General features: G+C 40.5%; 1 protein-coding gene across 2 annotated transcripts; it reads left to right on the top strand.

Moving 5' to 3' along the window:
- Positions 1–283: 283 nt before the first annotated feature.
- Positions 284–22847, top strand: LOC136289315 (ADP-ribosylation factor-like protein 8B). 2 transcript variants are annotated; one of them, XM_066182986.1, is made up of 7 exons: positions 287–602; positions 5105–5185; positions 13276–13349; positions 13731–13824; positions 16255–16322; positions 19644–19714; positions 22429–22847. In XM_066182986.1, the coding sequence occupies exons 1-7, from the start codon at positions 414–416 to the stop codon at positions 22476–22478; spliced, it is 627 nt and encodes a 208-aa protein (XP_066039083.1). In that variant the 5' UTR covers positions 287–413; the 3' UTR covers positions 22479–22847. The 2 variants fall into 2 exon arrangements, with proteins under 2 accessions (XP_066039084.1, XP_066039083.1); XM_066182987.1 differs by lacking the exon at positions 19644–19714 and having other exon boundaries at positions 284–602.
- Positions 22848–24494: the final 1647 nt, after the last annotated feature.

Raw genomic sequence — 24494 nt, 5'->3', positions numbered from 1 at the left:
TCGGCCCCCGTTGCTGGGCGTGAGATGCTGTACAGCCCATCCACGGCTGCAGGTCTGTGCCGGGCCGTCCCATCCTCCCACACCCCACACCAGCTGCTCCCGCCCCAGATCCCCGCGGTGTCCAGAGCCGCTCTGCCGCTCCCGCTCCCGCGGCCGCATCCCCTCCCTGCGCGGCCAGGGCCGCCCGCCGTCGGCCAGGCCGGCCCCTAGCAGGGCGCTGCCCGGCCCGGCCCGGCCCGGCCCCTCCCCTGTCGGCAGCGAGTGGCGGCGGGAGAAGGGCGGCGGCGGCGGCGGCGTCACGTGAGGCCCTGCCTGCGCTCGGCTCCCCGCGCAGCCCCGCCGCCGCCAGCTCGGCCCGGGCCCCACCGCCGTCTCTCCTCGCCTCGCCTCGCCTCGCCTCCCCCGGCGCTCCCATGCCCAGCAGCGAAGCGGTGCCGCTGGGGCTGGGCGCCTGCCGCAGGTCGGGGGCGCTGGGCGGGATGCTGTCGCTGGTGGCGCGGCTGCTGGAGTGGCTGCGCTCGCTGTTCTGGAAGGAGGAGATGGAGCTCACGCTGGTGGGGCTGCAGTACTCGGGCAAGACCACGCTGCTCACCGTGCTGGCGGTACGCGACCCCGGCCCGGGGCAGGGCGGCGCGGTGCGGGGCCCATCGGCGGGGCAGGGCCGCGGGGTGCGGCGGGCGCGGCCGCCCGGCGGGGCTGGGGGCTGGAGGGGCCGCCCGGGGCCGCCGCCTTTCCCCGGCAACAAGTGCGGCTTGGCTTTGCTGCTGCGGTGATGCCACCGCCTGCCGCGAGGTCCCGTGGGGATGCGATGGGATGTGGTGGGATGCGGAGGGAGGAAGGGGGGGCGGGCGGGCAAGAGCATGAGGCAGCTTTTGCATCGTTTGCAACCTCGAGAATTTCGCAGCAGGAGGCTAAGATGTGCGTGAAAGTGTTTTCAGGGGGAGGAAGAAGATGTCTCCTGGGTCTGGCTGCAAAGTGTGCCCATCTTGGAGCAGATTGATGGGCATGAGCTCTTGTCGTGGTTCAGGTTGGCTTTCCGTGTTCAGTGTATCCCAGAGTAATATATCGTGCATCCGTCAAGGCCGCAAATTGCCTGTTACTGAGTTCTCTCCTCCCATCGGTTGCAGCAATACTAATGCCTCCCACAAATCCTCCATAGCTCTTCCCCAGCATTCAGGTCCGAGTCCAGCATTCCGTTCCCCTCTGGTGATGGCCTTGCAGCCTCTCTATTGCTGACACCTATCATGGCATTTTTTCTTTTGTCACCAAGCTGAAATACATTCCTCGTCTTCGATTGCTGTGCCCTCCAAAATGCATTTGGGTCCATCCCAAAGATTTGCTTTCCATCAAAGGATGGAAATACATGCTAATCATGAGGCTTAGTTAAGCTTTTCTTCCAGGTGGTGTCTCTTGTGAGGTGTATCACAGCTTCAGCTGCTAGGAGATGAAAATTTCTAGATGTTCTTCAGTCCTTATCATGAAAAGCTAGTAGATCATGTATCAAAACCAGGCTGGGAGGCGTGGGGGTTAAAGTCAGAGAGATCGACACAATGAAGACCTAAGTATATGATATTTGTTACTTGCTTTTGTAAATTATTATGGATTAAGGAAAAAATAAGAGATTATGCATTAGTGTGAATGAAGAAGTGGAGAGAGAGCAAGAGAAAAAGGAATGGCAGTTGCCCAGTGAAAGTATGTTTGGGTGACATCAGGAATCAGTGGCACATACATGTAGCTGATACTTTGGTTGATTTGTCAGGCACTCAGGTAATCTTGCTAAGAGAGGCCTTGGTGCTTCTTATGTCCATTGGAAGGGTTCATTTCCCCAGGGCGGGCCTTGCCAAGGAATGGGGGAAAAAGCATGACAAATTACATTGCTTCTTGGATCATTTTCATGAACAGAGCAGAGAACACAGCAGTTCAGAGACCTCAGTATTGTGAGGTGCCAGACCTTGTGTGTATAACTGTTTGTCAACTCCCTTGCACTGTACCACCAATGGAATGGCATCGTAGGTGTTTGTGATGTTTTCTTCAACACCAGAGCACTCCTGTTACTGGAGGTCTGATTTTCCCTGCAAATTTTATTCCATAAGAGTATTCTACAAGGCATTCATGTTCTGTGACTTAAAGAGGGTCACACATTTCAGGTTTTGTACATTTTGGATCTTCCAGTCTGAAGATGACATGCTGTGATAATCACCAAAGAAAAGTGGTTGGAGAATTTTGAAAAAAAAAAAAAAAAAAAAAAAAAGGATAAGGCAATTAATAATTTAAATAAATAGAAATAATAAATAGTAAATAATAGTTTACTCTTGAATACTGTTGATATGGGAAGGGCAAACAGATTGGGAACTCTATGAATGTTTGTGAATACGTGGCTGCAGTGTGACAATGAAAATAGCTGTTGCAAAATAGTGGCTACTTAAAATGCAAACTGCAGTGGATCAAGGAAGAACATTGGAAATTACAATCTTTTTCTCTTTGCAAGGGCACTCAGAGATCCTATCGTGCTAAGACTGAATAAACACCCTTTGAGGCAGTCTCTGCTCTCAAGAGTTTGAGCCATATTTCATCCTTAGCTACCAGTGGAAACCTTGGATAAAATCACTGCCTTGTATTGTCGACATGCATTGATGTAATGGAGTAGAATCTGGTCCATGGTTGTTGATATGGTAGAGGGTGATGACAGTGTTCATTACCAGTTCAATATTTAGAAAATTTTAGAGGACATTGCAAACTTCTTAGCATCAGTTATTTTTCATTTGTATTGGGAGGTAATCTGTTTTTTATTGAAATATGACAATAACAGTTTTTGCACTTCTTAAATATTCACCAGAATTTGTCATGTAAATCTTCCTTAGCAGGCACAGTAATATAGACTTGTCTTTGTGGTGGTCAGGTGGTTACAACACTTAAAATAGTAAACGGAGCTCTTGGACTCTTGGGCAGACGATTGAACCCATTCCTTTCTTTTCTTCACTGTGTGGGAAAATAAAAAAATGTAGACATAATATTTTCTTTGTTTCCATTCAACCAGAATGGGGAATTTTTAGAGGAAAAGACTACAGACGAATGAAGAGGATGCTAATTCTTTACATTCTATCCCCAGTGCTAGAGCTATTATGATGGTTTGGTTTTTTATTTATTTTATTTTTGGCTTCCAGTATAACGTATTACATATGATGTATAATTTGCTGAGAAAAACAGAATTCAGACTTTCTACAGCCTCCTGAGTCAACTGTCTGGTTTTCCAGGCATTCCTGTCATTGAGTAATGATACTGAATTTTCAGTGTTTATGTGTTCATATATGTTTCTATGTCAGTCCTCCACAAATATAGGTACTATATATTTTCACAAATTCATATAATTATAGAATCATTAAGATTGGAAAGGAACTCCAAGATCATCAAGTCCAACATTTGACTGAATACCCTGTCAACTAAGCCACAGCACAGAGTTCCCCATCCAGTCCATTCTTGAACACTTCCAGGGGTGGTGACTCCACCATTTTCCTGGGGAGACTAGTACCCAGTATACAAGAGGTTGGCTTTTTCTTACCAAATCGAGTTAAAAACTTACGTCATTGCTGGGTGTGTGTATCTGTATGAAACTGCAGGGGCTTTTGTCTTCACCTTTTTTTTTCCTACTGCTGTTGACAAGTTACTGAAGCAGAGAAGAAGAGGTAAAAAAGAGACACAAGGTGGTGAGGATGTGTAAGTACAGAATTTAACAAGAAGATTCCCGTAAGTAAGGTTGAATAAGGAACTGATGGAAGTTGTTTCTTGCCTGAAAGATCTAATTGCAAACTCCAAGATTTTGTGAGGCAATCACGTAACTGTCAAAAGTTACACAGCTGTTAAAATCCCAGTTTAAAAATTACTAACCTTATATCGTTATATTAACCTTACATTGGAGGCAGAGTATATTCTCACTCCACCACAAACGGGAAAAAGAAAAGTTTCAGGAATTGTACAGATCCTGGGAATAGCCCTGGAGGGGTGGACTGAGACATTGCTGTTCAGTGCACCCTGAAGCTCTGATCTTCCATTTCTCAGATGAGAGGGAGCTGCTGGAACATGACTGCATCCTGCCTTGTTGATATACCCATAATTTTTTTCCAAAAAAAAAAATTACTCAGGGCACATGGGTTGATGAGGTAAATATGGGCAGATAGATGTGGAAGGGCAGTGGCAGGCCCAGAAGGTGCTGCTTTCCTTGCTTAGGTACTGGAAAACCAGGACTGCTGTGCATTGCAGAGAGCACCTGGGCCTCTGTGTGGACATAAGTTACGAACTGCCTATCTTACTGTACCATGGCCAGGGGACACAATAGCTTGTTAATACTGCATTTTCAAAAGCAAGGATGTTGAGTTACCTACTCAGACCTGAGTTTTGTCTTTATCCTCAAAATGTGTTTTCTGTAGTGTGTAGAAGTCTGTAGGATTCCCATTGGTGTGATAAGTGTCTCTGTTGTGAAAAAACTTCTCTGAACTGGGGGAGGAGGCAGCATTTTTGTGCTGAGGGTTTATGGTATACTGAGTTAGTACTTTGTACTTTTCTGTCTTAATGGCATTCTCTTAGCTCTGCAGCAGGATTCCTCTGCTGTCACCTACACAGAAGAAACAAGTCTGCACATAGTACTCTCTGCATGGGAAGTCACTGTTTCTATATTTGGAATTAAACTAGTGGTAACAGTAGTGAGAAACTACCGGAAAAAATCATGGTGTAGTCAGTTTAATAATATTTCATCATATCAGGGGTAGGACTAGGTGACCTTTGAAGGTGTCTTTCAACTCAAATCATCCTACAATTCTGTATTTTGGCTGTGCTGCCAAAGGATCAGATGAAGAATTATCTGAAGTCTCATGGTGTCTGGGGTGATCTTTGTTGCTGAAGCGAATAAAAGATCATTTAAAGGGACTGAAATGAACAGTCTTCCTTGATGTGACAATGCAGTAATTGAAGTGCTGGCCAGCACTCTTGGTGGAAATTAATATCATATTTTACCATATTGTAAAATAGCGTTTTATAGTTTGCAAATGAGAACCTTTCTTGTATGTATCAGCTGTTTTATAATAAATATAATTTTGGTTTTATATTCTAGTCGGGGCAGTTCACAGAAGATATGATTCCTACAGTTGGCTTCAATATGAGAAAAATAACAAAAGGAAATGTTACCATAAAGGTAGGTGTGCATGTTTGAATTAATACAGAGTGAATAAATAATAGAGTAATTTCAACTGAAAATATGAAAGACAGGAAATTACTTTTAAGATTGTAGGGTCCCATATCTGTTTTTGTAGCTCCAGAATAAATTTTTTTTTAAGGAATAGTAATATATTTCTCTGTTACATTAATCTGTTTGATTTCATTGTATTCCATCCCAGGCAGAAGCTTTGTTGCACTTTTTTGATTTAGGAAAGTCATAAAATGTGGAGATACTGAGGTAGCTGAGTTGACTCCTGAGGGTGATTCTATCTTCTCTCTTCCCCTTCCCTGCTCCTCCCAACTGTAAGTGAAATCTGGGGCAACTTGATTCCTGACTTAGGCATCTCAGTGGAGAGTGTGGTTTAGCTCAAATATTAGCTATGCTGAAATAGTACATCTGGTTTAAGTTAGTTTTCAGGGAACTGTCTCTTAGAGCTATAGAGACACATGGGCATCAAAATAGAGATAAATCACTCCAGTAGCCTTAAGGCACTGTTTGTTTGATTATGAAGGGAGCATGGTTGATTAGTCTAGATGAAATTCACAACTTCTAGCTAAGACTAGGTCAAGCGAATCTAGGTTTTTTTCTTTACCTTGTCTTTTCCCTCCTTTTCCATAACATATAAGTTCTTTTCTCCCTCAGTTCTACAAATACTCTTCCTCTGGTTTGGTATGACTCCTAAACCACTGATCAAGTTCTAGGGATGCCACAGTCAATAAAAAAGTTACTTCATCAACTGTAGTTCATAAATAATCCACAGGAGTAGGAATTTCCTTTGTTTTTTGCACAGAAGCAATGAGGCCGTGATTGATAGAGAGAAAGCACAGGCATACTTGGAGGGCTGTGCTGGTGCTGCTGCAGAATTGTCAGATGTAGAAGAGATTAAGTTGTGCAGAGAGGGTGTGGGTGACGTTCTGTGGAACTGTGCGTTGTTTTACTCTTTGATCTCAAAAGTATTTTTATATATAGTTAGAATAATAGAACTTTTAAGAATACGGAAATAATGCTAACACAATTAATATGTTTATTAGTTTCAAAAATGATACTTGGTTTGGAAGCCAGTCTGCACAGGAAGATATCTTGACTCGTTCTCACAGTCTCTCTGCTACAACAGCATTCAGTGAAAGCAAGGGGTATAGGGGAAAATGACTCTTACACATAGATGCTTATTTCCTTAAAAGTCTGTCAGGATAAACTACTTGTATGTCGCTATTCCTGTATCTAGATTAAAATCTTACAGGTTATTGCTAGATAAAGTTTCCAAAATTATTTTACTTTGAGAAAAATGACATAATCTTTGAAAATTGAAGCTGAGAAATCATCTGGGTTAAAAAGTCATCAAGTGAAAAATTGACATTCTAGAAGTGTAAGATTGATCATTTTTGGAAAAGTAAGTTGTAAACCCAGAAATTAGGTGATACTAATCCTTTATCTCTTTATTGCTGTATTGGGGTAGGCCACTAAGGAGGAAGTACCATGCTATTGCAGTGTCACTTCCTGATTTCTTTACGTTGGTTCCATCTGCAGATTCCATACAATTCCAGAAAGCACAAAGAACTGAAACCCGTGGTCTTCTTTCCTTTCTTCTGATTTTGGCAGTCATTTCCAAAAGCCGGTAGATTTACTCTCATTTTTAATCTCTGATCTTAATATGTAAAAGTATGGTCACTGACCTGTGTGTGTGGATAACTGTTTGTCTGAACCACACTAAAAGAAAAGCACTTATTTACACAAGTGTAGGAAGACGCCAGTTTCAGATGTTCTTGAATTGAAGCTAAACCTGTTAAGAAGTGTAAGACTGTCAGCTTTTACCACAAATTGTCAATTTTTTCGCTTATCAATATGTTTAATAACCTATCACTTGTTATTTCCAAGAAGAGAAGGCAATTAAGGAACGATTTTACCACAGGGTATTTGAAATCTAGGCAGGCAGTTTATATTTTGAGGCTGTGGTTGAGGTACTGAAATACAGGATGATTTCTAGCATCTAAATATTTTAGGTACAATAACTTAGGGATCTGCTAGAACTATTGTATTGAAGTTCATTACAAAACTGATGGCTATCTTTTTTTTCCCTGACAAAAAATACCTGACTGAATTGCTTCGAGATTTTAATTTCAAACAAGTTTTGCTGTTTGCTGAGTGATTTGATTTTGATGGTTTTTCCGTGTTTTGGATCCGCTTAGTATTAGCAGTCCTTTTGTTTTGGTGAGATTTATTGTTCAACAGGCTAGACAACAATTAATAAAATTTACTTTAACAAGTCAAGTTGAAGAACCTCAGAAGACTTGAATTGGGAATTGCTATTTAAAGTGATTGGGAACCTCCAGCTAAGTAACCTTTAGTTCTTGCAGTGATGGTCTTAGAACAGTCTTAGTTAAAAGGCAGTAGGGCACACAGACGTGCACACGCACAGATAATGCCACAGATTCATTTCCCTTGCTCTTGCATTTGTTTTTCCTAAAATGGCATGGCCAGGCAGATTCTGCACTTCCCAGCCACTGTGGTCTGGAGGGAGTGGAGAGCAGCTGCTCAGGAGACTGGTGCTGGGGGGGGGGGGTGGGCTGTGGTCACTGTGGTCACCCCAGCTGTCACCACTAGATGCCGGTGTCCCTCCACCACACCCTGCCCAGCCTGGCTGCGGGAGAGCAAAGCTGAGCTCCCTGCTGCTTGCACTTTGCTCTGATGAGGCAGAGAGACAGGAGAAGGATACCAGCTCTGTGCATTCCTCTGCCAGCTGCCTTTGTTGCAGCATGCCTGCTTTGGACAGTAGCATTTTCAGGTCTCTGTGCATCCTCATAGAAGTAGAAACCTCCTGCTTTGTAGTGCTTCCTCCTACTATTCAGGTTATCTTACTCATTGTATTGTCATTTCAAATGTCATGCAGTAATACAAGCCTGTGTGTGTACTTTGAGTGTAGCTTCAGCAGTGTTTCAGCACATACTGGCTATTCAGTATGACTTGGATCACTCTGAAAAAGCTGTGCCGTGTCTGGCCTGATTTTAAGTCAAAGCGGTGTTTCTATAAAAAAAAGGATTTTTGCTGGATGTCCCAGTGTTTTATGGTAGTTGTCTGTGAGGAAGAGCTGTCCTGGTGGATTCAAAAGAGCTGTGATCCATAACAGGAAGCCCAGTTACTAGTGCTAAATCCCAGGGATTGTTTAGTGTTTTCATTAGTGACCTGAGTGGTGGGACAGGGTGCACCTTCAACAAGTTTGCTGGTAGTAAAAAACTGGGAAGAGTGGCTGGTGCAGCAGAGGGTTCTGCTGCCATCCAGAAGGACCTTGACGGGCTGGAGAAATGGACTGATAGGACCTTTAGGAAGTTAAATACAAGGACTTTGCTTTTGTGTCTTGTTTAAAATCCACCTGTTGATCCTTCTAGCATCGTATTTTGTGTCTGATAAAGTGGGAAAAAGCCCCTGATCTCTTAGAAATACTCTTTCCCATTAAAATGCCTCTGTGCTTGTTGTCAGGAGTTGAAGATACTTCATGAACATTTTGTGTTGCAAGTCTATTTCCAGTTCTTCAGTGAAAATGTTACGATTAAATTACGAACATTGAAATGTGCATATAGCTTTTTTATCTGATATGATTAAAATGCCCAATGGTATGTTTAAAAGTTGGACTTTATCAGCAGTAGAGGAGGGAGAACAGTTCTTTAAAGGGCCAAGACTGATTTCAAAGAACGTAGTATTCTGAGAAATATTGCCTACAGAAAATGTAACCACACTGCACCTTTTTTTTTGACTCTAAGAGCAACTATGAAGGAATTTCCAATATATAGGATAATAAGTAGCAAGTATTCTAAATTAGTAAGATAACTTCCATATTAAGTTACATGGCTGGTAGGTACTACAAGTTAGGCTGTATAGATTTGTGTATACAGGGCAAGAATTAAAATGTTTAAGGTTTTTAGTTTTTTTATTCTTCTGTTTATTAGGGAAAAAAGATGGGTATTCTTGGTTGAAGATTCTGGTCTAGATTAGGTGATTGTTTAGGATTTGTCCCACATGAGCTTAGCCAGAGGGTAAGTAACCCAGCCTGAGGCGGTTGTCTGAACTTGCTGGGGAGCAGGGGGTGCTTTGGAGAATGGCTCACCAGGTAAGCAAGGTGGGTGAAACTGACAGAATAATTTACTGCTGTTGGTGCCCTCTGAGCACTTCAGTAGCCAAAGAGAAATTTTGGTCACCTGAATTAAATGCCTAAATTTTAGATGATTGAAGTTGTCCCATGCTTTCCAGTTGCTCCCTATCATTACACACTGAGTTGGCTGTGAGGACAATGACTGCTTGCTGTGTATGTGTGGTCACGTCTTAGGCTTGTCTCTGTGCCTTGTGGTGTTTGATGTTACTGGTGCTGCCTCATTCTGCCCAAATACTCCTCCCTGCTTAACAATTTCCTCGCCTGTTTGTTTAGGTTAGGTGTTATGGTTGACACTTCCTGCATACTTCCAAGAAGAAAGATAGATACATTTCCAAGTTCAAATATCTGTAGTGTTGGATTCAAATTGCACATTAAGATGTCTGCATGTAAACAGGTCTATATCTGCAGTGAGGCTTAAACTCTTAATAATAGAGGAGCTGTAGTCAGTATTGTCAAGCCTAGAGTGCAATTCAGTCATCCTAAACAAGATGTTACGTCTGATCAGCCTGAAAGGCTGTGTAGGCTTGGCTGACTGCTGTGAGATTGTAGGTACTGAACTCACACACTGACATCAAGATACAAATTCCTTATTGTAATCTCTGTCCACAAGAAATCTCCTACCCAGCAAGTCTGAAAAAAAGCCATGTAACATGACATCTAGAAAACCCTTTTCCTGCAACTTTCTCATGAACCATCAAGCCTTCCTTCAATATGAGTTAATTTGAAGAAACGCAGCTAGAATGTTAATGAACCTTCCTGTAACTGAAAGCTTTCAAAAATCTTTGAACCTATTAATGTGCATTTTTGCTCAACTGTCATGATACAGCTCTGTACAAAACAAAAGGACCTGCTCCTTAGACAGAGCTAATAGCTGTGGTCTTAAGATGGAGCCTTAGATCCTCCTGAAGAAATTGGAAAAAGATAGATCCAAAGTTTTCTCTTTTAGAAGAAGTTGATATATTTCAGATAAGTAGGTGGTAAACAGCGGTTCCATCATGGTGATCTAGTTTACAGATTAAAACGTTGCACTAATTAACGACAGTGTAGACCTGCTGCAAGCACAATGGGAATTACTACACTATAGGAGTAGATAAGAATGAATAAAACAATGATGTATAAAATGCAGTACCAGCAAGATATGAGCCTTTGAAATTGAGCCTGAACAACAAATCCTTGAGATTTTAATCTTCCTTGAGGCAAGGGTACTGGGTATCAAAGAAACTTTTTCTCAGTTTGGTCATTCTGTTAACTTTTGCTGATTCTTAAAATCAGCTGCTGTTCTAGGGATAAAGTTACCTTTTAAATATTACGAAACTTTTATTCCTGAGGGGCCAGTAAAAACCATGGGAGAAATTTGAAGACCAGCCTCTTTTTAAAAACAACCAGACAAAGCAGACTTCTTTTTTTATAGCTTTCTGTATGTTTGGCTGTTAAGGTTTAGTCTCCTGCCTATCCCCATTCGTACCCAGATAATATTTTTTACCTGTGTGTTAAATACTGGGGTGCAAAAATAATTGACATACAAAACATGCAAGGCTCATGCGAGAAAACTTGTTTAACACTAAGACCTCTCCCCTTTCCTTCCTGGGCGCCTCTTGTATTGTCACAATTCTGCCTGTGTAGTTGTGTACTGAAAATAGTTTGGTGCAGTAATTTGTATTTTGAATTAAGGAGTTAACTCTTTCATTGGCTATTCAATATAACAAAGAGTATTAGAAAGTTACTATTAAAACCATTTTGTTTTCAAAGGGAAAGAGGTGAGGTTTTTTTTTTTCATTTCATACATTTATTTTTTTTCCATGTTTCAGATAATTATTACTATATTGATATAAACTTGGTTCCAAAGCATTATCAAAAACGCCCTAGTCTATATAGTGTCCTTCATGTTGTACTTTAATGAATAGCTGTAAGCCTGATTAGGGAAACTGACTGGAAATGACTTATCTTTCCATTGTTTCAAGGTGACTTTTTCTCCTAATGAGAGTAATCTTGTTCTGCAATGCAATTTAATACCGTAAGATATAGTATATCATTAAGCAAGGACAAAACCAGGTTTTTTTTAATCTTGTATATTTATTTTGTGATTAGTCCAGGCTACATCATCTTGTAGATTTTCATGGCTATCAGCATTCTAAAAATCTAATCTGACTACTAGCCTGCTCTGTCATCTTTCCCTTTTTTTTTTTCCTCTGGTCTACCAAGAAAATAATTTAGTTTCTTTTTCAAGACACACAGATGTGCACCAGATGGCTTTCAATAGTTTCAAGGTCTTGATGAGTTATTTGAGTAATTAGTGTTGGTCTTAAGTTTTGTCACCTAACCATAATGGTGAACTGTGTACTCATCATGTTCAGGCTTTTACAGTATAAAGGTTTATTTTACTAAGACCTTTGATACAGTGCTTCAATTGTCAGTACAGATAATAAGTGATACTTCGTGGTCAGAAGTCTTTCATGGGTAAAATTTTTGATCTTATTCAGGGGATCAAAAGGCACTGTACATTTAGGTGATACAGTAATTTTACGTTGGAAGGAGTGGTAAGATATCAATCAGGGAATAATTTTAATGGTGAATTGGGAAATATTTCTTTCTAAAATATGAACATAAGATATTGAAAATGATACAGAAATTGATGCATAAATATGACTTACAGACTGTGAAATTAAAAAGATAGTGGACATTAATTGAAAAATGCCTTATCCCATGGGTCTGTGAAGTCTTTCTGTTTTGTGCAAAGCTTTGTTGCCACAGCAGGCTTAATTTGGATTTGTAGTGTAAATGTGAGGACAACTCTTAAAAAAATTTGTTTCTGTATATATTGCTTCCAAATTTAGTTTCTTCTGTGATATATATGCCTCCTAGATCTGGTATACAGTATATATTACTTTGATAGCTAAATCTGCTTAAAATAAGAAATGATTGCTTCTCTTTGTCCTTGGCAGAGGAAAAAATCCATTACTTTTATTTTTCAGTGTTCATCACTGTCTTAATCTGTATCAGTTGTAACACAACCGTTTGGATGTGGTTGTAACAGATACATTATCACAAAGCCCTGACCTGCATGATGTAGATGTTACCTGGTATTTTGACCTGAGAAACAGTTTTGAAACAAGGTATTGTCATCCACCAAAAATACCAATTTTTTTTGCAAGTAAAGCAGGGTATGTAACTCCTGTAAAGGAAGATAGTGTGTTAATATTTTAACAAAGAGGAATTCCATGGGATTGCTGGACACTAATAGCATGTGTAAGTATTTATGGGATTGGAGCTTTTATAACATCATAAGAAGAATTTGAGCTTTCTTTCTTCAAGAAACACTGCTTAATCACTTCAGGCTTACTTATACGACTGTTACTTTCTGGTTTTGTTTAATTAATCCATGTGTCTTTTAAAGCACGTTTGTTGAACCAGTGGGAGAGCTGTGGAGGTATTGGAGCTCCTTGGAGTGGGGAATATCACCCCCTACGTGGATTCAGTCTGCTCTCTGACCGGCTCTTTGTTTATTTACCATCTCTCTTTATCCTGCTGAAGATCTGATAGATTCTTAACTCAGGTCTCACTAGCCACATTAAAAATTCCCTGCATAACTGTTTCATATAATGATGATACTCTTTTTTGTTTTGAGATTCTGCATTTGCAATAATTCACTTCCATATCTGAATAAGACTTTTCTTTTAGTGAATGGGAAAGGGTAACATTCTCCTAAAGAACATTTGGAACTTTTGGTGCCATAGGCCTGACTTACTCTGTGAATATGCTTGCCCCCCTTCATTAGCTGGAAGGTGCCAAGAAGACCATTCTAATAAAATTTTGGAATTGGCAATACAACCTGCATGCTGCATATTAGAGTTAATTTATTCTGTTGGGTTAGGACTATGTAGTTAAAAACCATTTTGGGGCTAGAGTGTTCTTACCTTTTCAGGTGTGGGACATTGGAGGACAGCCAAGGTTTCGAAGCATGTGGGAGCGTTATTGCAGAGGAGTCAATGCAGTTGTGTAAGTTTTCTTTTGTATGTCCATAGAAAATGTACTTTGCAGTATATATTATAAAATTAGGTATTACATTAAATTAAATATAAATAAAATAGATTTTTTTTCCTCTCCACCTCCATCACATAAGAAGTCCCAATACAATTAAAGTAGTGTGTTGTGCACGTGCAACAACCCAGACATGTAAGTAATTGCATATTCCAAGCCATTTTTCCCCACAGGCTGTATTTAATTCTGTCTTCCTATATCAATAAATGCAGGGCTTATACAGCTTTGGATTTTTCTAATGCTCTTGTCAACATCAATACGTTTGTCACATTTCAGATGTTTTAATGCAAATTTGTGCAGGTAATGGTCCATACCATAAATAACTATTCTTTGTTGCAGTTACATGGTGGATGCAGCAGACTTAGAAAAAGTGGAAGCTTCAAAGAATGAGCTACACAGTTTGATAGATAAGCCACAATTGCATGGAATTCCAGTAAGTATTTTCATTATTATTCTTACCTGGATGTTGATAATGCGGCTTAAATCCTCATGAGCTGGTTTCTCCAGTCTCTTAAAAATACTAGTCTATATATGACGCAGCCTTGATACATTGAGCACTCTTAGAAAAATTGCTGTGATTTTTTTTCATATACTCAACAGCTTACAAGTGCTGCATTGTGTTTGTACATTTTCTTGCCTAAAGTTCAGAATAGATTTCAGAAAAATTGTGTTTTCACGTTGGCATTATCAGACAGTAATTACTTCCAGTCAGTTCCTTGTTGGCTGAGTTTCAGCCAGTGATCCAGGTATGTATCTGGCAGTATCTTACGGCATGTGAGATCAATCTTTCTGCAGGCTGGAAGACAATAATATCAAATAGTAGCATTCTCTGCCTCCAGAAATTGTGTAGGAGCTTGGCTTTTTTATGTGTCATGACTTTTTTCTTGACTTAATATTTCAAACTAAATTGTGTGGGAAAAAAAGCAAATATGTATCTGTTCTCCAGTTGGAAGTGTCAAAGAATAGTCTATTCAGCTGAAATTCTAATGAGGAATATGAAGGTGGAGACTAATGTTGTTTATTTAAATGTAATCTGCCAATTTAGGAATGCATCAGGTTATCATTGGTCTTTATGTTGACACCACCAAGCAAGAATTCATACCTTGATTATAAGAAAGAAAACAGTAGTACATACAAATGAGGAAGAAGTTCCTCACAACTTGATGGCTCTTCCTTGGTCCATTTTTTGTAAGCAGTTATTTGGACTCTTGGCAACTACAAGTAATCAAAGTTACCTGAGGGTGAGTAGACAGTGTTGAACTTAAAGAACTCAGTTGAAGTGTGTCAAAACACTGACACAGAGGGAACAGAAAAACCGCAGAAGGAACTCCCCATAAGAGAAGCCATCACATCAGGAACTTGAGTTAAGCACAGATGCCACAGTAGGCAGGAGCTAATTCCAGGCCTAATGGAGCTGAAGGTTTAGTTGACATCTCGGCATGCTACCCATCTGGATATTGCCACCATAGCTAACTGTGGGAAAGGAAGTGATTGTACATGCGCCATCAGTTACGGGAATGGCATCTACACCCCATGGATACTTAGGACGTGGCCTGTATAAAAATGGTATCTCCAGTATAGAGTCAGTCTCCCTCCTCTCCTCCCACTTTTCTCAAAGGAGAGTTTTTCAAGTGATTCTCCATCTTTTTTATAAGGTTTGCTATTGTTGTGGTTTTATATATTATTCTATCTATTGAACAAATCCTACAGAAATCTACAGTTAATGCTGTTCATGGGGAGTGACATTGCCTGCCCTTTGCACTCTCTTCACATGCTTTTTGCTTCTAACTTTTCCTTACTTAAGTGATTGGTCTCTCATATCTTCAGTAGTATTTAATTAAGTTCCTTGCCTTTTATATGTTACAATATCACATTCCAAATGCCCAACCTGACCCGCTTGATAATTTTCAAGGTGTGGTGACATAGTTTTACTTACTTTTGTTTCATATGTAGTTATCGGTATTGAACTTCCTTCAATTTATTGTGCTCAGGATTTGGCACTATAGATTTTAGAGCAACTTTATTAATCTGGACTGTAAGTAATGAGTTTAATATGTTCCAGATTCATGGGAAATAATGGGAAGGTCTTGACTTAGAATTGTAGCACATCTGGAAAACAATAATGCAATCATAACTAGAAAAACCTGCCATTGTTTACTTTATCTTAGAATGTGCTTAACCCATTTATCTGACCTTCATTTATACTTGAAGCCTTAAATAGGAACTCTGAAGTTCCAGCGTCTGTTCGTTAAATTTTCTGCATTTCTTGGACTTAGTTCCTAATGGCTGCCTTTCAGATTTCTACCATGGATGCTCAAATTGGAGAGATGGGTGGCTGGTGCTTAGGTGATACTTGGTTCAGAGGCTGAGCTGTTCACTTAATCAGTGTTAAGAAGCATGGGAGCAAAAAAGCATAGTGAGAATTTTGTCTGGATCTTTATGACCAGCCTCTGCTGCTGGGGCCCTACTTTCCTTTAATATCAGTCTGTTCCTCTGAATTGAATATCCTTTGGTTGCTTGAGTGCAGCTGATCCATGCTCTCCTCCACATTTCTTTGCATTTAATCTGACACCATCCTATAATGCCGTCTAGAATGGAGAGATTCCCTTCCAGAGGAGACTTCTGATACTAAGGCACCCAGAAATAATTTGATCCAGTTGTCAGAGGGTACACATCCCGCATCTGGTCCTGACTAGGAGTGGGATTTCCATGATGTTCCTACATTCATTGGTCATTTTGAATATGTCCTCTGTTACATTCTAAATAGCTGCAAGATTCAGAATAATGCCAACAAAAAGTTACAGACAAAAAATAAACTTTAATTGCTCCTGGATTTGATATGCATATGAATTATTTCTTTCAGGTGCTAGTTCTTGGAAATAAACGAGACCTCCCAGGTGCACTGGATGAGAAGCAGTTAATTGAAAAATTGTAAGTAGCTGGCTTTTGTAAAAAGCTGAGACACTGTGAAATTTGGTATGTAAGTCAAAATTATTGGTAGTCTATGGCAATAACTGGCTATAAAAGATGCTATTTTACATTCTCAGGTATTCCACTTCGAGCTTTGCTGGCACCTGATGTAGTGATCTAGGCTGCCTACAGTAGAATTGAACCTCTCGATTGTTGTTTGGTAGTGTAAAATTATTTCAGATAATCCTGTTTTCTCATCACTGAGGATAGAACTGCTATGGATAGTGAAATGGTCACTTTGACTTCTCACAGTATAATGTAGTATCAGTTTAATGCTTGAATGGGGCATCAGAACAGAACCATATCAATCTAATGCTGGTATATTTAAGAAAGTGAGGTATTTTTGCCATATATCCGAAGCATAACTTAGGGATTACTGAAACTAACAAACTGATGGATAGTAAGCCTAATTGCAAAGAAAATATACAATTTTGTGAAAATGACCAGTATAGCACTAAATTTGTAAAATAGGACTCACAAGTCACATAATTTTAGTTAGCAGAAAGTAAGTGAAGTTTTGGTATAGTAAGGGTGGTCCAGAGTCTGGTCTACTAAACTGCGGCTCACAGAATGGCTGAGGTTGGAAGAAACCTTGAGGTTACCTACCTGCTCAAACAGAGACTTCTGCCCCTTGGAGCTGATGGCTCTGGACCATGTCCAGGCAGCTTTTGAACATCTCCAAGGATGGAGACTTTGCAGCCTCTCTGAGCAACCTTTACTAGTGCTTGGTTAGTCTCAGGGGTAAAAAGTGTTTCTGTGTTTTCAGAGAGAGCTTCTTGTGTTTCAGTTCATGGCTACTGCTTCTTGTCCCATCACTAGACTCCATCTTCTTTGCAGGCTCCCTTCAGATTTCTGTACATGTTAATAAGAAGTTCCCTAAGCCTTTTCTTCTCTAGGCTAAACAGTCCCGGCTCTTCAGCCTTTCTTAGTATGTGAGTTGCTCTAGTTCCTTAATTATTTTAGTTGTCCTTTATTGGTCTCTATCCTGTAGATTCATATCCCTCTTGTACTGATGTTCCACAGCTGGTCAGGTACAGCCTTACTGGTGCTGAGTAAAAGGGATGGATCACCTCCTTCAGCCTGCTGGCAGCACTCCTAGTGCACCCCAGAATACCGTTAGGATTTTTACCACACTGCTTGATGGTGTTTAACCTGGTGACCCACCAAGACCCCCAGGTCCTTTCCTGCAAAGCTGCTTTTCCAGGCAGTTGGCATCCGATGTCCTGATGCCTGGGGTTGTTCTTTCCCAGGTGTAGGACTTTGCACTTCCCCTTGTTGATCTGCATAAGGTCCCTGCCAGCCCTTTTCACCAGCTTGTGGGGGTCCCTCCAGCTTGTGGAGGTCCCTCTGGGTTGCATGTGTTGCAGTATGACCCTCTGGTGTATCAGTCATTCCTCCCAGTTTTCTGTCATCAGCAAATTTGTGCTTTGCCCCATCATTTGCAACAAATGAAGATGTAGAACAGGATTGGACCCAGTATTGGTTCTGGTGTTCACTGGTAGTCACTGGGTTCCAGCTTGCCTCTGTGCCACTGATCACCCAGTGTTCAGCCAGTCTTCAGTCCTTTTCACCATCTGGGCATCCAACCCATACTTCCTCAGCTTGTCTGTGGGGATATTATGGAAAGCACTGTCAAAGCCTCACTTAAGTCAAGGTGCCCAGTATCTGTTGCTCTCCCGTCATCTACCAAACTGTAGATTTCATTGCAGAAGGTTATTGAGTTGGTCAAGCATGACTTCCCTTGTGTGAATCCCTGCTGACTACTCCTGGTCACCTCCTTGTCTGTCACATGCCTGGGAATAGTTTCCAGGATTAGTTACATCATCGCCTTCCCAAGAATCAAGGCGGGGCTGACTGTCATGTACTTCCTTCCCCGTGTCCTCCTTTTTCTGAAGAGGGACATTTGCCTTCCTTTACTCTTAGGCATCTCTCCCAGTCGACATGATTGTTCAAAGTGGCCTCACAGTTACATCAGCCAGTTCCTTTGTCACTTGTAGGTGCATCCCACCAGGGCTGGTGGACTTCTCTATGTCAAGTTTGCTTATTTATTCCCTGATCTGATCCTCTTCCATCAAGGGTACAACTTCTTTGCTCTTAACTTATTTGTGGTCTCTGGGGCCCAGGGTTTCTGAAGGCTGATCTTGCTAGCAAAGGCAGCATTACCTGTGTAACCAGGTCCCCAGACTCATTGAGCGATGGGCGCACTGTCTTCCATTTCTCACTTTCTAGTTTTCTTTGACATCACTCATGAGATCCAACTTCAGCTGGGCTTTGGCTGACCTACCGGTGTCTCTGCATTCTTGGGCAATGTTTCTTTATTCCTCCTAGGTTACCTCTCTGCTTTGACCTTCTGTATGCTTCTTTTCTATTACTGGGTTTTGCCAAAAACTTACTGTTCATCTACTTAATGCCTTTTGTCTTCTTTTCCAAGCTTGTTAGTATACATTATTCTTAAGTTTGGAGATGAACTTTGAATATTAACTGGCTGTCTTAAGTCATTCCTTACTACAGGGCCTAACTACATGGGACTTCTCCAAGCAGATTCCTGAAGAGGCCAGGTCTGCTCTCCTGAAGGCCAGGGAGGTCCCTGTTTAGTTCTCTTCTTTACTAGAATCTCTTGTATGGTCTTCAGACTTCTCAGTGCCTTCACTTCCCACCTGCTTCAGGAAAATGTTTTGTTCATGTTTGTGTCACTTGTGTGACGGTAAATAAATGAAAAAATAACAAAGTGTTCAGAAGCTCTGAGGTGAGGGGTTGGAGAATTCCCAGTAAGAAGCTGATTAAGAACCAGTTTCTTCCAAAATGTGGAAGCATCCTTTCAGTAGGAGTCAGATCTCATATATTAAGTATGATACAGTAAACATCCTGAAGATAAATGGTGTGATCATTTGAGTACTGTTATTTTATTACGATTTAGTGGAGAAAAAAACCTCAGAATTCTAAGTGAAGAGAGTAAAAGGTGAATGATAAGACATGGGTAATACTTGGTTGCAAACACAAAACATTATTTTTAGCTTACGGATTTCTGTGGTTTTATTTTTCACTACTGCACTGACCTAATTAGAAATTCAAATTTTTGTGAAATGACTTTTTAACATTTTAATCCTTATAGTTGAAGAAACATGCGGTTTTCTGTGTGCAGTGGCATATTTTAAGAATTTAACATCTGAGAATAGAATTGAACCCCCTGTGTAAAAAAACCAGAAAACACAGAATTTAATGGAAATTTCTGTTTTCAGTGTTTGTGAGGTTATAACAGTACTTACCGTTTTTGTTTCGTAGAAACCTTTCAGCTATTCAAGACAGAGAAATCTGTTGCTATTCTATTTCCTGTAAAGAGAAGGATAACATAGGTGAGCTGCTTCTAGTGTCATCAGTAAATGCTTTGTATGTTGGATCAGATCAGGTTTGGACATCTACCTCCACTATATTATTGTAGATCTCAATTTACATTGCAAGATATTTTGTAGATATTGTATGCAACTGTTTTTGTTTTAACATAGAATTATGTGTAATTAAAAAACTTGTAGAAACATTTAGTTCCATGAGAAGTTAATTTGACAGACAATTTTGAAAAGCGTATTTAAAGCCTGGAGTAATTGAATCCTTCACAAGAAACCTGTGTTACTTTTGAAAAAACAGTAGCTGCATATGAAGGCCCTCCAGTTGTTAGGTGGTCCTAAAAAATTTTTGGTGGTTTACTCCATCCACAGTTTTATTTGGTAAGCAGGTTTTATGTGCATGTGGCTGTTGTTTGAACTGGGGGATGGGTGCTATTTTCCAAGTAGAAGTGCAGTGAGTATATCCTGTAGTCAGTGAAGATCTATTCCCATGAATTTGTCTTCCATCTGCCTTTGCTTTTTGCCTTTCCTTCCCTCTCCTATCTCCCACTTTCCTATCCCTTTTCTCTGTGGTGTTCTCCCATTCCCTTTCCTCCACAGGGCAGGAGGAAGGGTTGAAGAACAGGTTGAGCTAGCAGCAGCAGCAATTGTCTGGGGGCATGCTACCTCTGTGCCACCCTTCTCTGCATGCTGCTGAGACAAGTGGTGCTGGATGGGATGGGATCTAGCCTGGCTAGATATTTATAGCTGCTATGTGAGGAAGCCAGACTTCATAGAAGACCTGGGAAGCTCTGTAGGGCTCAGCTGAGTGAGAAACTGAGAGTGGGAATGGAAAGAAAGCCACTTCCTCTCAGCAGCAGGGGAGATTTCCATCCCACACAGAGAGAACCAGGTAGTGGAGATGATGAGGAGACTGTACCATGGCACCTGGACTTCAGTGAACTGGGGGGGGATTTCAGCTGTGTGCAGAGATGTGTTAGGCAGTGAAGGCTTCTCCTGGAAATTGAGGGCTTCTCTTGGAAATGGTGTACATGACTTGGGTATGTGAATTTGAAGGGGACCAGACCCATGTTTGCTGCAGCTTGGGGTGCAGATGTTATCTCTGAGTGAGGGAGATGCACAGAAGGTGCTGCTACACTGGGGAAGATTAGACTTCAGGAGATAAGGACTGTAGAAGACAACACAGGATAATTTCAGTAGTTGAAGGGCAGTGAATGTTACTGAGGTTTTCAAAATCCTGTGCTTGATGCTCATCACACTGGCAAGGCTGCAGTGGAGATTCTTAAAAGTGGGATTGTGACAAGCTTAATTTCTGAAAGAATCATGGAGAAAATAGATTTTGATCCCAGTCCATTTATCTGGACGCTCTGGAGCAGAAAAGCGGGCAACAAAAAGGATGGTAATATTTGCATGAAAGAATGATCATTAATGCAGAGCAGTATCGATCACTTACTTGTGGAAGTTCTGGGAGTAGTGATGAAAAAGACTGAAATCCTAACTCAGACTTGGTCAGGTATCTTCCAGTGTAATATTGTGTGTAGAAAGACTAACCAGGTTCTTGAATTTTTGCCAAAAACAAAATAAGAAATGGGAGCACACTGTGTGTAACATTGGGGACTGTGTGGGCATTGGTGGAGCACCATGTGCCGTATTTTGAGGAAGACCTTGAGAAAAGAGGTTTGGTGAGAAGCTAGGGAGACCAAAGGGCTGTAAAGTACAACATTTATAATGAAAGACTGTTATGCTAGCTTATTAAATTGATGAAACTAGTAGTCTGTTCAGGAGAAGGCTGGGAGCTGTGTTTTTACTCTCTGTTTTTGACTGATGTCAGTGCAGTTGAATGAGATGATACTGGTTTTCCAGTGCGAACTGCAGCCTTGCTAACTGGTCTCGTCAGGAGGTGTAGGTGTAAGGCTGCCAGTTACTTTGTCCTGGGAGACTGTGGAAGATACTTAAATGAGTTACTAACTTGGATATAAATGCAATGGGTTGCTTTTTTCTGCAGTCTCAGTACCTAGGCTGGCCTGCAAGGATATTCATGGAGTGCTGTCTTGAGCTTAAGACAAATATGGCAACAAATTTCTATTTGAGGGCTAGAGCTGCTGCTGCCCCCTGACATCCTTCCTGCCTTCCTGACAGATGTTACTGCCTTGCGGCGAAAACATCTAATCTGCCCATGAATCAGTTTGTGAACTGCTGCAGTTTTCAGCTCAATGCATTGGATTGCATCAGGAGGGGTGCCAGTTTCAGCTATCAAATTGTAGTCGAATGTTGCATGTCTTTCAGAGACCTTGGACTCCTACAGCCTAGCTAAATAGCTTCTTATTGTATTGTCAGATGTTTGCTCTTCTCATTCCTTCTGTTTGTGTATTCGCCTTTGTTCTCACACAGCATTTCATTCTAGTCTAGATTTTACAGTTTGTTTTATGGTCATCTTAAATCTTTGCTTTTTCAGGAGTTTCTTATCTATGGCTTAGCGAACTTGATGTCAGTCATCATATTTCAAGAATACAAAATGCACATGATTTAAAAACATCCAAAAAAATAACTAGAAAAGGGCCACCTGGAGGTTGAAGTTCTTAAATTATGTGTGAATGAGAACCTGTGGTTTCTGGCTTTTGTTTGGTTGGGGTTTTTGCATTTGTATTAACCTTGTGGTGTTGTGTTGTGCTTCTACAGTCTGCAAATAGGTTGAGTTTTTTGTTTTGTTTCTTCTATCCTGGCAGACATAACATTACAATGGTTAATTCAGCACTCCAAGTCAAGAAACTGTTGAAGAAGGTTTTGCTGAAGATAATTCTTCCCAATCACTTTGACTCCTATCAGCTATACACACTGAAAAGATAAGGAATGCAACTGTCTACTACCAGGACTCACTGTGGTCATATTCGTTAACAGAAGTAAATCTGACTTGCAACTTGTCTATGTATTTCGATTTTTTTTTTTTTTTTTATTATTATTTATTTTTTTTTTTAAATCCAGATATTTGTCTGCCTAGGTGAAATTCCTGAATGCCTTAATACAAGACTGGAAGAAATCAATAAATTTTTGAGCTGAAATGTTTTGAGTTTATGCATGCAAATTGTCAAATACACAGTAATTTTTTTCTAATTTGAAACTGAATAAACTGTGCAGTGGAAACAAATGACTGGTTTTTTTGAATGTATCATGTAATCATTCACACAATGTCTTCCCTCCAAACACATGTAGTTAAGTACTAATAATCAATTAAAAGTATAATTAAGAGCTTCTTATTTGAACAAAATTCTAATATTCAGAACACTTTCACATGCTCTGGAGAAAGGTTGTTTACAAAGTTATGTATCTGTAGTTACTTAGTTTTTCCAGTCACTAATGTGAATTATTCATATGAATATTCTTTTGAAATTGAAAAATAAAACATTCTAGACAATCTTGTCCTTCTTTATTGGGAAAGAGTCTGGAATTGTAGTGGACATTTTTCCTTCTTAAACAGAGAGTGAAATAGAGAGCAGGTGAGATCATGTGCATCTTCTCTGACATTATTAACCCCCAAATTTATGGATTTCCTTAGAATTTTTACTGTAAATGAAGTGATGTTTATGGACTGCTTTGTCTGTTCCTGAATCTTCAGATATTTCACGTATGCAGCATAAAATAGCGGGGATCTGAAGTAGGATTAGTCCTTTGGAAACAGATTAAAGAAGCAATTCACATTTTAAATTTTGATGCTTCTCTAACATCTTACAGATACCTTCTTCCAAATGTTTCATTTAAAAAGCACTCTGCTGGGAGATTTTCTGTGAGTATGGAAATTCTGTTACGTAGGGAAAGTTCATGTCAGAAACAGCAGACACCCTGGCCAAGTGTTTCAAGGACACTCGAAGATCTAAGAGGGGGTTCAGGCATGGTTCTAAAGATGATGTAAATTGATCAATTGCTGTAGTATTGAAAGGGCTGTAAGTAATTTATGCACTTCTTGCACTTAAGTGCATGAACTACAGAAGCAGCAACTTTTTTTGTCACTTTTATTTGAGGATGCTTTTAGGCTAGTGGCTCTAATAAGCTGCTAAGAACATACAACACAAACTTGATAAAATCTTTCCTGAGTGTTATAGGAATGCTACTACAAACATGATAAGCATTCTAGCACTTACTGATAATGTTTGCAGTCTCACCTGCAGAAGTGTGGCCCACTGGAGGCCCAGGGGCTCATTGTTCTGTGGTAACATGAAAATAATTTGACTAAGTGCTGAGTGCTCGGTTCGTAAGTGAGTGGTGGATGGTCCTGGAAGGGAGACATGTAATCCATCTAGTCACAATTTTTATGATGAAAAAACAGCACTCGGTGGCAAAGGTTGCTCTTGTTGCTCATGGACTTTTGAAGGAGTAGAGCCATTGTTAAATACACTGGAATTGCACTCATTATGCATACAACACACGAGAAGAGCTACTTCTGCACCACTGGTCTCAATATCCTCCCTGTTGTGTTTTTTGGCAGTAGTGCCCCATGCTTTAGAACTATCATCCTGGCATGGAAATTCATGCTTCTGGCATAAAAGCTCCACCTCACTCCTTAATCTGAATCACTCCTTCTCTCACCCCTTTGCTGCAGGAGGTTTGTGGGAGTGGACACAACTGCTTTGCAGGTTTATTGCAGTTGGTAAGAAAAGCAGTGCTGGCTTCTATCCCTCCCTTTCTTTGCTCAGTGTAATATTTCCTTGGGAGGTGACCAACAAAGTGACCTTCCTGTGTGTGATATCAAGTACCAGTACAATGTAAGGACAACCTATGCTGGGAGGAGGTCAGGTTC

Source organism: Chamaea fasciata, unplaced genomic scaffold, assembly GCF_029207755.1.
Source record: "Chamaea fasciata isolate MVZ Bird 193981 ecotype frontalis unplaced genomic scaffold, bChaFas1.0.hap1 SCAF_5, whole genome shotgun sequence".
Lineage (NCBI taxonomy): Eukaryota > Metazoa > Chordata > Aves > Passeriformes > Sylviidae > Chamaea > Chamaea fasciata.
Note: the sequence above shows the minus strand (reverse complement) of the source record. Positions and strands in the feature narration are given on the sequence as shown.

Excerpts from the sequence above, each read along its gene's own strand:
- LOC136289315 (XM_066182987.1), top strand. The coding sequence starts at position 414 with ATGCCCAGCAGCGAAGCGGTGCCGCTGGGGCTGGGCGCCTGCCGCAGG. Across the intron at positions 13,825-16,254 it reads CACAATTGCATGGAATTCCA|GTGCTAGTTCTTGGAAATAA; the intron begins GTAAGTATTTTC and ends TATTTCTTTCAG. Across the intron at positions 16,323-22,428 it reads AAGCAGTTAATTGAAAAATT|ACATAACATTACAATGGTTA; the intron begins GTAAGTAGCTGG and ends CTATCCTGGCAG.